The 12,264-nt window shown below is 45.6% G+C and overlaps 1 protein-coding gene across 1 annotated transcript in view; it reads left to right on the forward strand.

Annotated features, from left to right (window-relative positions):
• LOC308155337 (AT-rich interactive domain-containing protein 5B-like) overlaps window positions 1-9,602 on the forward strand; it is a gene marked incomplete at both ends in the record, with an annotated part of 52,909 nt that extends 43,307 nt beyond the window's left edge. Inside the window, 2 exons of the mRNA XM_080528646.1 lie at window positions 7,126-7,318; window positions 7,494-9,602. Of these exons, the coding sequence (XP_080384772.1) occupies window positions 7,126-7,318; window positions 7,494-9,602 (2,302 nt within the window). The remainder of the gene's footprint in view (window positions 1-7,125; window positions 7,319-7,493) is intronic.
• Between the last annotated feature and the right edge of the window lie 2,662 nt (window positions 9,603-12,264).

Raw genomic sequence — 12,264 nt, forward strand, 5'->3', positions numbered from 1 at the left:
TACATCATTTGAATAGAACACAAGATAATTGTACATTTTGAAAGTTGCTTCATTGCAGTCATTTGAATGTTCATTAGCTTAAAGGGGAAAATCAATAGTTAAATGTCCACCCAAGGTCTGAACCTCCAGCTGGGAAGGCTTTAATGATATTTATTTAAACCGTTTCCCAAGATTAGCTGTCAGGGCTCAGCTCTCTGAATTAAAAATGAGGTCATGAAAAGATGGCATCAGTAACCTTGAAATAGACTGCTGCCTGCCTGCCTGCCTGCCTGTCTTTCTGCCTGCCTGCCTGCCTTAGTTGTTGCTCTCACTTCATATGTGAAGTCTATACAGCAACACTATTACATGTGTAACATACACACTGTTTCTGTTAATGTGCCCCTGTAGACGTTAATACCTGCCTTGCCTGCACATTTTAATGTCATTGTATTGGGGGGAAATATCCATGGCAACAGTGAAGCAATTTAGATTCATTTTTCAATTTAAAAATCTCTGAGGGTAGACTGAGTCAAGCATAGGAGAAGATTGTTAATTATACCTCGCATCTTGTTTATATTTTATTTATGTTAGTTTTATTGTGTTTATATATATATATAGCAGATACTGTACTGTATGATGAACACCAGATTGTATATAAGGTTTGGTTCCTTGGTTTTTTATTTGTGTAACTGGGACAGTTAAAGCAATAGAACAGTTCCCATGGTAGACTACTATTAGCTTTTTGCATTGATCATTCATTCCTTGTGGTACTAATGTGCATCTGCGCTCACTCAAGCTGCACCTCAGACAGAGAGTAGAGCACAACCCCACTGTGAATAAGCTCATGACATATGAGACGACCCTGGGCGCTCGCTAAGCGGTGGCTCACATTAAGACTTGACTGAATCCCAAAACACATCTCTTTTATTTTGACTCGCTATATCATCTTGTTCCTCTCTATGCAGCCGACTGATGGCGTTGGTTATGTCAAGGTAATCAATCACCCTATTTAGTCCCATGACATGACGTATAACCCAAATTATTCTTTCACTTTTAAATACAGTTTGTGACAATGAGACTGAAAGTGATATGGTGAAGTCATTTAATATCCCGGATATCGCTTCTGTGGCAGTGATCCTCAGATGAAGGTCACTTGATTGCGTCCCTCTTCATCCACCTGCCATAACAAAGACATTACTGACCTACATGAAAGATTAGAGTTTTATTCACCCCTGGTTTAAATATTGTGTGGTCTGTCTGGATCTTTCTTTTATCGACAGGACTCATGTGTAAGGTCTCCCTGTTTCAATAAAGCATAATACCAAAAAATAACCCTGTGCTTTGCCTCAATAGGCAGATACAGTGGGGTGCAAACATTTTACATTTAATATCTAAGTGAAAAGAAGCAAACCTAACCTCTAAATGGTACAAAGTTAAACATGACACATTTCATCACATTTTAAAGCAAGATACATTTTTTACTTTTTACAGTTTCGAAATAATAAAACAAGGAAAAAGGCCTTGTGCAAAAGTTTGGGAACCCTGTCAGCTAGTACTTTGTAGCTCCTCCGTGGGCAACTATAACAGCTTGTAAACAATTCCTGTAGCCAGCTAAGAGTCTTTCAATTCTTGTTTTGGGAATTTTTCCCCATTCTTCCTGGCAGAACACCTCTAGCTCAGAAATATTCTTCGGCCTTCTTGCATACATGGCATGGTTGAGATCTCTCCACAGATTTTCAATAATATTCAAGTCTGGGGACTGTGATGGCCATTCCAAAACCTTCATCCGTCTTTCCTGGAGGTACTTCATGGTTGATTTTGAGGTATGCTTCGGGTCATTGTCTGCTGGAATACCCAACCTCTCTTCAACTTCAATTTCTGGACTGACCTTCGAACATTAGCCTCTAGAATGTTTTGATATTTGGTGGAATCCATTCTTCCTTCCATCCGCACAATATTGCCTGTGCCCCCAGACACAACCCCAAAGCATAATGGATCCACCTCCATGCTTAACAGTTGGCAAGGTGTTCTTCTCTACAAATGCTACAAATCACACTTTTTTCTCCAAACATCTTTGGTTGTGGCCAAAAAGTTACATTTTGGTTTCGTCACTCCAAAGCACATTGTTCCAACAGGCTTCAGGTTTCTGCATACTTAAGACGCTTAATTTTGTGTTGAGATCGTAGCAAAGGCTTCTTTCTGGCAACTCTGTCATGTAGGTCTTTGATGTTTAAGGTACGCTGTATTGTTGTCCTGTGAACAACTAGACTGGTGTCGGCTACTCTTTTTTGCAGCTCTTTTGCAGTGATGTGTGAGTTCTTCTGAGCATTTCTCACCAGATCTCGGACCATTCTATCTGAAATATTTCTTGGTCTCACAGATCTTGCCTTGACTTATGTTTCTGACAGTGGAAATGGGTAGTTTGAAATGTTGCAAGAGTTTTTTGTAGCCTTCTCCTTGATGGTGGAAGTGAACTATCTTGATTCTGACATCCTTGGACCACTAGGAACCTATGGTTTTTAACACCAGACACAACAGCCACCACAGTCTGATACTTTAGAAGGCATGGAGTTACTTCAGAATATATAGTTCAACCCTGGAAATATATTCACCTGACTCATTGAGTAAATCACCTTGGTCTGGGCCTTAGTAATCATCTTCTCAAAAGGTAACAAAGAATAATTCAAAAGGGTTCCCAAACCTTTGCACAGGGACCTTTTCCTTTTTTTTATCATTTAAAAACTCTGAAAATTGAAAAAAATATATATAAAAAGAAACCTTGCTTTAAAATTTGCAGAAAGGTGTCATGTTTAACTGCATTTGTAGCATTTAGTGTTCAGGTTTGCTTTCAATCACTTGGATATTAATTGTAACAGACATTTAAACCAGGGGTGCCCACATTTTTGCACCCCACTGTATTGACAGGTGCGGGTGAGTGGAAACAGTAGACATTTGTAACATTCTTGTCTTTTGTTCAGTCGAGAACAGAATTTTGATGAAGCACCGAATATAAATAATAAATCCTACAGCGCTATTACACACTCCTTTTTCACAATAGGCAAGCTGGTTCCAAATGTACAGAGTGAATCATCGGACAAAATGTTCTTCACAGTGAACCAACAGTTAATCCACACAACAGTTAATCCAAACAACAGTTAATGCAGAGTACAGTTAATAATCCAATCACTCACCACCCTATTGCCCAACACCTGCACTGATGAGCGTTTACTGTATGTAGCTAATGAGCGTTAGCCTTGGGGGACTGGTAAAGGTCAGGCTCGATCTGGTGTTTCCACACTTGACAAAAGGCCCTAGCTAGTTGAACATTCCTCCGCTGCCCCGTTTAACTGCGTGAATCAGGATCACCTCAAGTGGCTGACTGCTTGACAAAGGAGAACCTTTGAAGCCTGATCTTTTGTAAAGCTGAGGGAACAATGTTCTGTTTATCCCTCCCCTGACTGTGCTGCGAAGATTGGTATTTGTTTTTCCGACAGACAGGAGTTATTGTTTTGCCAGTTCTTTTGAAGAAGCCTAATCATAACCGTTGGTTGTGAATATGGATGTTTCTTGCATTATTCCAGATTTTCTTCCTGAAGGTGTCATAAAAAATATATGTTTTCTTGTTAATACTGTTGACAGCCTCTGGGCTCGGAGAATAAGGGTTTATTTAACACATTTGGAAATAGCTCTGAACTAAACACAATGTGGGCTAAAATTAATTTCAGAGTCAAGAAAAAAGTGCTGATGGAATTGCCTGCAGCCCTCAGGCTGTTTCCATGGCTTTGGTGACTGAGGCATTTTGTTGGATTCCACAAGCCTTTCATGCGTCTAAACTCAGATGAGAGCAGCACATTACCGGTTTAGACACCATGTGTTTACTGTATGCCTGGTTTCTTTTTTGGCATGTAAATCTGTTTCATTGGTGGAGACAAGTCACTGAATTAGAAATGTATCGATATTTTTTACGGATAATTAATTGCAATATACTGCATCATATTGAGTAATGTCTTTGTGGTCTAATTTGATTCACATGGCGGAAGAGGATGTCTTTGGAATTTTTTCCAGTTGAACCGTTTTGGGATCACTGGATGTGTAACATGCTGAAAAAATGCATCGGCCAGGAAAAAATGGCTCCTAAAATACAGGCTCCATAAATAGAGGAAGTTATGTATTTATTGTGAGCTCTTGTTCTCACGCTTTTGTCCTCAATTTCATTCACTGCTCTTTTTGCCCCCTAGTGAGCAGGAACACGTATTACACTTGCCCCTGTTATATTCATTATCAGAAGTGCTCCTCATAGCGGCACCCTGCCTTGAACTCCATTTTTAGAATTGAAAAAAACCCTACATTTTATAAAAAGCACTCTCTTTTTTTGTTGAGGCAATATACTTCATATGGGTATTGAACTTTGCTGGCCCCAACATTTTGGAAGTGCTGCTATGTTGGCTTCCACCCTCCCCCACCTTTCAGGAAATGACTACTTATATAAGTCTCATTGTATTGCCATTGCTGTAGGCTATTACATGGTCATTAGTAGGTTATTTGCACACCCTGTACTTATTTCTTCTTTTTGTGGGTGCTATTCAGAGTTTTGCTTACAGAATTTCACCTCCTTTCAGTGTAGGGACACGGGGGCTTAAAAGGTGTACAGTAGGCATCCTCCAGCTTGAGAAAGAGCATGCAGTCACTTTGTTCAGTGTTGCTGTTCAGGGTAGATTACACGAAGAGGCATTATATCTGTAACAACATACCTGGGTTCTAATACATCCTGTATGGTATTAGCTGTGTTTGATTTAGTTTGCCTGGCACCTTTCAACCAATGGAACATTTTTACAAGGAGAACATTTTAGAGTGCGAATGAAAGGCTTGTGGGGGGGGGGGGGGGAAATAGCCTGGCGCAATTGAAGCAATAGAACATTTAGAAAAACTCCTTTGTCCCCCCCCCCAGGCTGTGGGTCTCTTGAACATGTGATGGATGTGTCTTTATTCTGGGTGGGAGCTAAACAGGGCCAGTGATGAGACAGGACAGGATTTTGTTTCTTAAACGGGTTATTGTCTCTTGTGTATGGTGACCGCTGATGATGATGATCGTATGTTTTATGTGGCTGGTTTTCATAATGTGGCTGTTTCATATGTGGCTGTTTTTCATATGTGGCTGTTTTTCATATGTGGCTGTTTTCATATGTTGCTGTTTTATAAGTGAGTGTTTGTTAAGCAAACAAGACACATTGCAATCCCTGGATGGATAATAAAGTGGTGTTGAATGTAATCTAATCTAATGGAATAGTCCCACAAATGCAAGGCCCAAGCTAGATAACGCACACCTCCTCCAATGCTGATTCAAATGTTTGACATTCATGAATTTGACCCTGATCTGCAAATACTGATGATGAAAATTATCGTATAACCGGTCATATAAGTGTATAAGTAACTGTACGTAATGAGTAACTATTCACCCCTTGGGCTCCACATTTTGTTGTGTTTTACAACCTGACTTTAAAATAGATTTAATTTAGATGTCACTTTGACACTGATCTACACAAAATAATGTCAAAGTAAGTGTGTGGGGTTGGGGGTGGGGGGGGGGGATACTTACTGAAGATACTGTATGACTCTGGTAACGGAATGTTAAAAAAGAATAGAATGTTTTACAATTCCCACAGCCCCGTATTGGTATTCTATCCCCCTGATCCAGGGCAAGGTTGTCACTACAGTAACTCACCCCGAGATAAGGCGGGTGCTGCAGGTCTTTGTCTGTGGCTCAGCAATGCTTGATGCAGCAGGATTGTTTCATGACAAACCCTGCCTGGAGATACAGTAGTGTCCGCTTCCTGATTGGTGATAGGTGCTGCTCTGAGGCTAACCGCATTAGATATCAACCTCGGCCCCGGCGTGATTCATTCGCCACAACAGACTGTATCCTCACAGATTTGTAATGTGCACTGAGAGAGCAGCATCGAGGGAATCTTAATCCCCCTCACTGTTTTTCTTTGCTCTATTTTTACAGTCAGTCGCATTGAGTTCACTACATTATTTCTCAGTGGTTTATGGTGAATCTTTTTTCTTCTTTTTTCACCCCCCCCCCCTCCATTAACATGTCATTCCACCACCCCCCTCCCTCACTCACTCACCCCTCTTTCTCAAATAAGTCACATTTAATCATACATTTCCTCTCTTGCCCTGGGGCCTGGTGCCAGCTGTATGAAATGTAGTTTAACGGCTCTCTCTGCCAGCACTTTTCTTCTGAGGGAAAAAATAACAAAAATCCCATCACAGAGCTACTTGAAATCTCAGAGGCATTTTCCTTTTGAAGAGGAGGAAAACCACTCTACATTCACTGTTTGTTTTACCACAGTGTCGTTTGAAGAAGAGCTGAGCAACAATCTATCATGTTCTTACATTGAGAGAGAGCCATATTTGTTCATGACAAGAGAGGCCATGTTTTCTCATTGGCTGTAAATTGTTATCATAAAAATCGAGCAAGGGAGTGGGTCAGGCTTTCTCGGAAGAATTTCAGAACTAAGCGTAAAATGTGCCACACCTATACTTGAAACATATATTTGATTTCAAACCATCTGATGAAATCGCGGTCATAACAACACACCACAGACGACCCTGTAATCATCATCATCAGACGGGGCCTGGCTGTTTCACCAGCTGTAATGTGTTGGCTTTTGTTTCAGTTATGTGATTTAAAGATTACCACCATCCCTCGTGGGGTTCTCTGCCTGGCCTCGTCCTCTGGCTGAGGGCCAGGTGGGGGCTCCCGTAAATACCAGCTCTGTGTTGGAGCATGCTTCATGTGAACTTATTCACGGTCACATGTGCTCCGGTCAGTCATGTGTTAAATAGTTAAAAAGTCCCTCGGGGTCATTTCAGATGTAATTCTTTTTCAAAAGTATTTGTCTTTTTTTGTCACAGTTGTATTTTTTCTACCATAGCTAATCTCTAACCAGATACTGTATAACACCCTAGAGTGAATTTCCTCTGTATTGAACAAATACAGGAGTGAATTTCCTTTCCTACTATATATCCTGAATAATGTCTTCTACACCACACAGGGTAACTGCCCGTCCAAAGTTGAGGGGAATATTGCCTAGGGTTCATGTTCATGAACGCAGTGTTCTTCTCCCCTGTCTTCTCTAGACTCCTCCTTCCTTACGAGAGACACTCCAAAGGAGAGAGTGACGAGCCAGTCGCCCTGGTCAAACCCAAGACACAGGACCTCTGTCCCCCAGAGGCGGTCGCCAAACCCAAAGGACCGACGGCGAAGCGGACGAAAGGTCAGGTGACCAGGAAGGAACGAGACAACGCAACTAAGGCCCCGGAGCACTCACAGGTCTGTGATGAGATACTGACTCTCTCTCTCTCTCTCTCTCTCTCTCTCTCTCTCTCTCTCTCTCTCTCTCTCTCTCTCTCTCTCTCTCTCTCTCTCTCTCTCTCTCTCTCATTTACTCATTTACCCAGACATGATCATCAAGCTAACAGTGTGACATGTGTGTCTTCCTTTGAAGTTGTCGTCTGAAGTCCCGGAGGTTCTCCTGGAGCCTGCAGCCTGCGTGAAGGAGGAAGGAGGCGTGGTCAGAGAGAATCCAGAGGAGGAGGAGGAGGAAGAGGAGGAGTTACAACTCACCTTGAAGAAAGAGGAAGCTCTGGAGCCCTGGAGCACTGGAAGCGAGGAGGAGAAACCCGAGTCCTCCTCAAACCTCCTCCAGACGGACCACAGAGCCACAGCGGTCCTCCACAGAGACCCGTGTCCCCAGCCTGAGTGGGGACATCCAAAGGGACCGATCCAGCAACAGCAGCAGCAGCAGTCGGACAAACTCTGCCGGGAGCAAGGGGACCACCCAGGGGACCACCACCAAGCTGACGGAACCCCCCCTGAGAGCCAGTATCCACCCCACTGGGACAATAGCAAGCCTGGCCACAGCAGCCTACCAGAGCCATGGTCACTGGAGGCTCCTGCAGCTGCAACTATGGAGGGTCTTGGAGGAAGGGTGGGGAAAGTGCTCCCCGTGTGCAAGCAGACCCACCCGCGCCCTCAGCAGCAGCAGCTGGACTCCACTGGGCCTGAGCCCCCCACAGACAGACAGGACTCCCCCAGTCAGAAGGACCCCCACCAGGGTCACCTACAGACAACGGCGTACTGTAAGGCCAATCAGGGGGTCATGTCCCCACTAGCCAAGAAGAAGCTCCTGTCCCAAGTCTGTGAACATAGCAATTACTCCTTCAGCTCCCCGCCCCCTCCTCCTCCTCCTCCTCCTCCGCTTCTCCCTGCTTTTCCCACTCCGTTGGTCAGTGTCGGCGACGTGAGCGACGGCCGCGGCGAGGAGGTGGCGGTGGGGGCGGGCCCGAGGCAGGGCACTGTGACAGACAGCCCGGGCGTGGCTCCCGTGTTCAGACCCTCGGTCATCCAGCACGTCCAGAGCGTCCAGAGCGTCAAGCCCCAGGAGAGGAGCCCCCTGGGGGACCTGTCGGAGCCCTACACCTGCCGCGTCGCCCACCTCCAGCCCCGCCACAACCCCCCCTGGCAGCCCTACCTCCACAGGGCCACGCCCCAAGACGGAGTAGAGAACGCCGGGGCGGAGAAGCTGATGCAGCAGGTCCCCGCCCAGACGCCCAGCTACGGAGGGGACTGCTACTCCTCCCCCCACCTGCACAACCTCTACCGCCAGACGGAGAACTGCCTCAGTCAGGAGCGGATGACGAGCTACGCCAACGGAGAGAAGAGGGGCCACTATATCAGGGACTGCAGTGAGAACAGTGAGGTTTTCCTCCCCACCAACCCTCACGACAGGGAAGGCATGGCCTACAGAGCTCCGCATTACACCGAGAGGACGCACACACCCGGGGACTCGCACGCCAGGCCTCTGGACGAGGAGCCCCGAGACTTCACTATGAACCGGACTGTGTCTCAGAGGATGTCCTCCTCCTACACCAAGCCCTCTTTCTGTGGCCTCCAATATCCCATGATGCATCATCAGGGTCTAGACTGTCACCCCAAGGCGTGCAGGGTCCCCCCCATGACGGCCCCCAAACAGAGCCCGGAACCCCCCCACCAGCCCTTTCCTAACAGCAACCATAGTAACCCCCACCCCGAAGCCGTCGGCGGCGCCTCCCGGCCCAACAAGAGGAGCCTGGGCGAGCTGGAGGACGAGGGCATGCCGGAGTGCAAGGTGCGGGTGGTGACGCCCATGCACCCCGCCGGCTCCGTCCGCCGGGGCGACCCGCAGGGGGAGGAGCTGACGCCCGCCGAGCCGGCGTACGCCGTCCACCTCCACGGCCACATTCCCGAGGGCCACACGTACCCTCAGCACGCACCCCTCTACCCGGGGATGTACGGCCCCGGCGGCCTGGTCTCTCAGAGGCAGGACGCCGCCCTGCAACACTCCCTGCAATACCTGAAGAGCCAGACGGCCGTGTCCCCCCTGGCCTCGCCCCTGGCCTTCCACTCCATGATGCTCCAGAGGCAGTTGATGGCCTCGGGCCCCAGCCCGCACCACCACTACTACAGGCACCCAGGAGGTGCTGCCTTGTACGGGGACCTCCTCCACCACCTGTACCCCCTGTCCACCTTCACCCCGCCTTCACTGTCCTCGGTGCACCCCAGCACCAGACTCTAACAGCCAGATCCGGCCAGCATGGATTCCCCCCCCTCACTGGGTTTAGTTGTTCCATTTTTCAGTCAGCAAGGCAACACTGGTTCACATGCACACTGTGGACGAACTCCAATGCGCTGGACCAACAGCCCTGTGTTTTGTATATGTGTTTGTGGATTTGTTTTGTTTGTTGCACTGTTCTGTCTGCTGTTTCACCACTTAAAGTTTTGTTCCAATTTGCACATGATGCTGTGTTTGTGTTCACCGACCAGGTTGTATCTGTCACTCAACAATCAGGTTCTTACTATCTTTGAGAGTGACGGGGATGAGACAGAGAACATTTATTGGCATGTTTGTCTGAAGGAGAATCATGTTTTGCTGGTTTTTCCTCAAGGATTGAATTCCAAATCACTGCAGTACGACAACCTCATTTTGTAAATGTGTTCTGAAGCCTTTGACTATTATTTTGAAACCAGTGGAGGCAGAAATCGGTGGACAGACGAGCTCATAGTAATGCATGGGATGGAATAAGGAATGGTGTCAACCGTGTACATTTCTACCTCCACCAGCCTCCACTGGTTGAAACACACGAAAGAAAATGGATAGGACTATAATAAACTCTTTATGCAAGGTTTACCTTGGTAATGGTAATGCAGCTGTGGAGAATTACTCCACCTTCTGTACATTTCATCAGCTTACTTCTCTGTAGTGTGGTGCTTGGGCCTGTTTGTGTTACAGTAATCTGCCCCAATTCTTAGGAATGACACTGCAAAAGCACGGTGCCGTACCAAACCGCAGCGTCCCATGGTCCCTGTTTTTTTTTCTTCTTGCTGTCTCATTTCCCCCAGAGCAGCTATGTCATTTTCAGAACAGCTTTTAAAGCTGCTGTTGTGAAATAACTTCTTTTGGCAGGATAGTCGTTTTTCCAGGAACATTAGTATCACACGTTTGAGACGTACATCCGGATGCTAATCTACTAATCTACTGTACGTTGATCACATAGGATTTGTTTCTTCACATCACGTCTGATCTACCATTGAGATGTTTGCTATTATGACAGCTCGTCACTTTGATATCTCTGTAAAAACATTGCTTTTTCACCCAATCGATGTAGCTCCCATTGTCGGCACAGTAAAACCAGGGATGTCTACCGACAGTGAGGTCCTTTGTTTTACTAGTGAACTTCAGCAGAGCACCTAAAAGCCTCTAACATTCCCAATAATGACATCATTGTTGGCAAGGGATTTGGCATGGGATATAAAATCATTATGAAGATTAGGGTTATGAACGCGCATGTCGTTTTGCTGCCCAACACTGAAAATGTATAAACATGCATATGCTATGTTTTCTAATAGTGGAACCAAACTTGACATAAGCACGTAAAAGGCCAGTGTCCTTCCTACCCAACACCAGATTTCAGTAAACGCTTTGTTTGGACCAATACAGCACACTCCACTGAACGTTTGTCATCATGTCATCTCATTCCTTGATGGCTAGAGATGTATTATGGCCACTAACCACTGTTTTTTAAGCTAAAATCGACATACTAGACCTTTACATGGTAAGTGTTCTAACGATGTCCTTTTCAGTGAAAAATAAAGCATGATGAAAGAGCATTCAACTGCTGAATGCTCACAGATCACAATCTGTAGCTTTGTTCACGACTTGAAAAGCTGTTGTGTTAGCAGCTGTCTGCTCAACCCCAACCCTGGTTACTGTATAACTGACTATGAATGTGTCTTGTAGACTTTTGCTTTGCGAAATTGTGCCTTTTCGTATCCTTTCATTAGAGGTAGTGCCACACACAGTTAAGGTTTACCTTAAGCAACATAAGAAATATAAATGTTACTGTCACTATAAAGTCATTGGACTGTACGAAAAAGCATGTTTAGTGTCTGAGGAGACTTGTGGAGGTAGAAATCAGAGGACAGGCTCATTGTAAATGTATGGAATGGAAAGGGGAATGTTATCAAACACGTGTTTGATTCCATTCATTTACAATGAGCCCACCCTGCGGTTTCTACCTCCACCAGCCTCCTCCTGTTAGTGTGTCCAGCAACCGGGACTGGTGAGTTAGAGAACATCTAGGTTCTAGAACAGAGACTTCTGTACCAGACGCTGTGATCAAAAGGCTAAATAGACTGCCTGAGGACTGGCGGACAACACCTGGTCTGGGTTTACAACCATCACAACTGCTGTTAATGGGGACTGGGGACATTTGAAATACCGGTAGCACAATTGCTGTTAAAGACCATCGTGAAGCCTACCCATAGAGATTTACAAGACAATAATCATTAGTCTATATGAAGTATATGTTCTGTCATGTTTGCCTCAATAATGTTAGTTACTGCATTTTTAGCACTCCTTAAAACATTCAAATCCATTTTATGGCAACATTCTCTGTCTCTGACTTCTTCTGTAAATAACGCTGTAAATACCTCGGACATTGGTTGTTATCTTGAGTATGCTGTGATCAGGGGAGGCTGGTGGAGGTAGAAATCGGAGGACGCTCTCGTTGTAATACATGGAACGGAATGGGAAAGGGTATCAACCGTGTACCGTTCCTCATTCCGTCCGATGTATTACATTGAGCCCGTCCTCTGGTTTCTACCTCCACCAGCCTCCCCCGGTTGTAATCTGTAAATAGTATAAGTGAGTACAGCTGGTGACACAAACTTGTGTACTT

This window comes from Nansenia antarctica, assembly GCF_963989245.1.
Source record: "Nansenia antarctica genome assembly, chromosome: 1".
Classification (NCBI taxonomy): Eukaryota; Metazoa; Chordata; class Actinopteri; order Argentiniformes; family Microstomatidae; genus Nansenia; species Nansenia antarctica.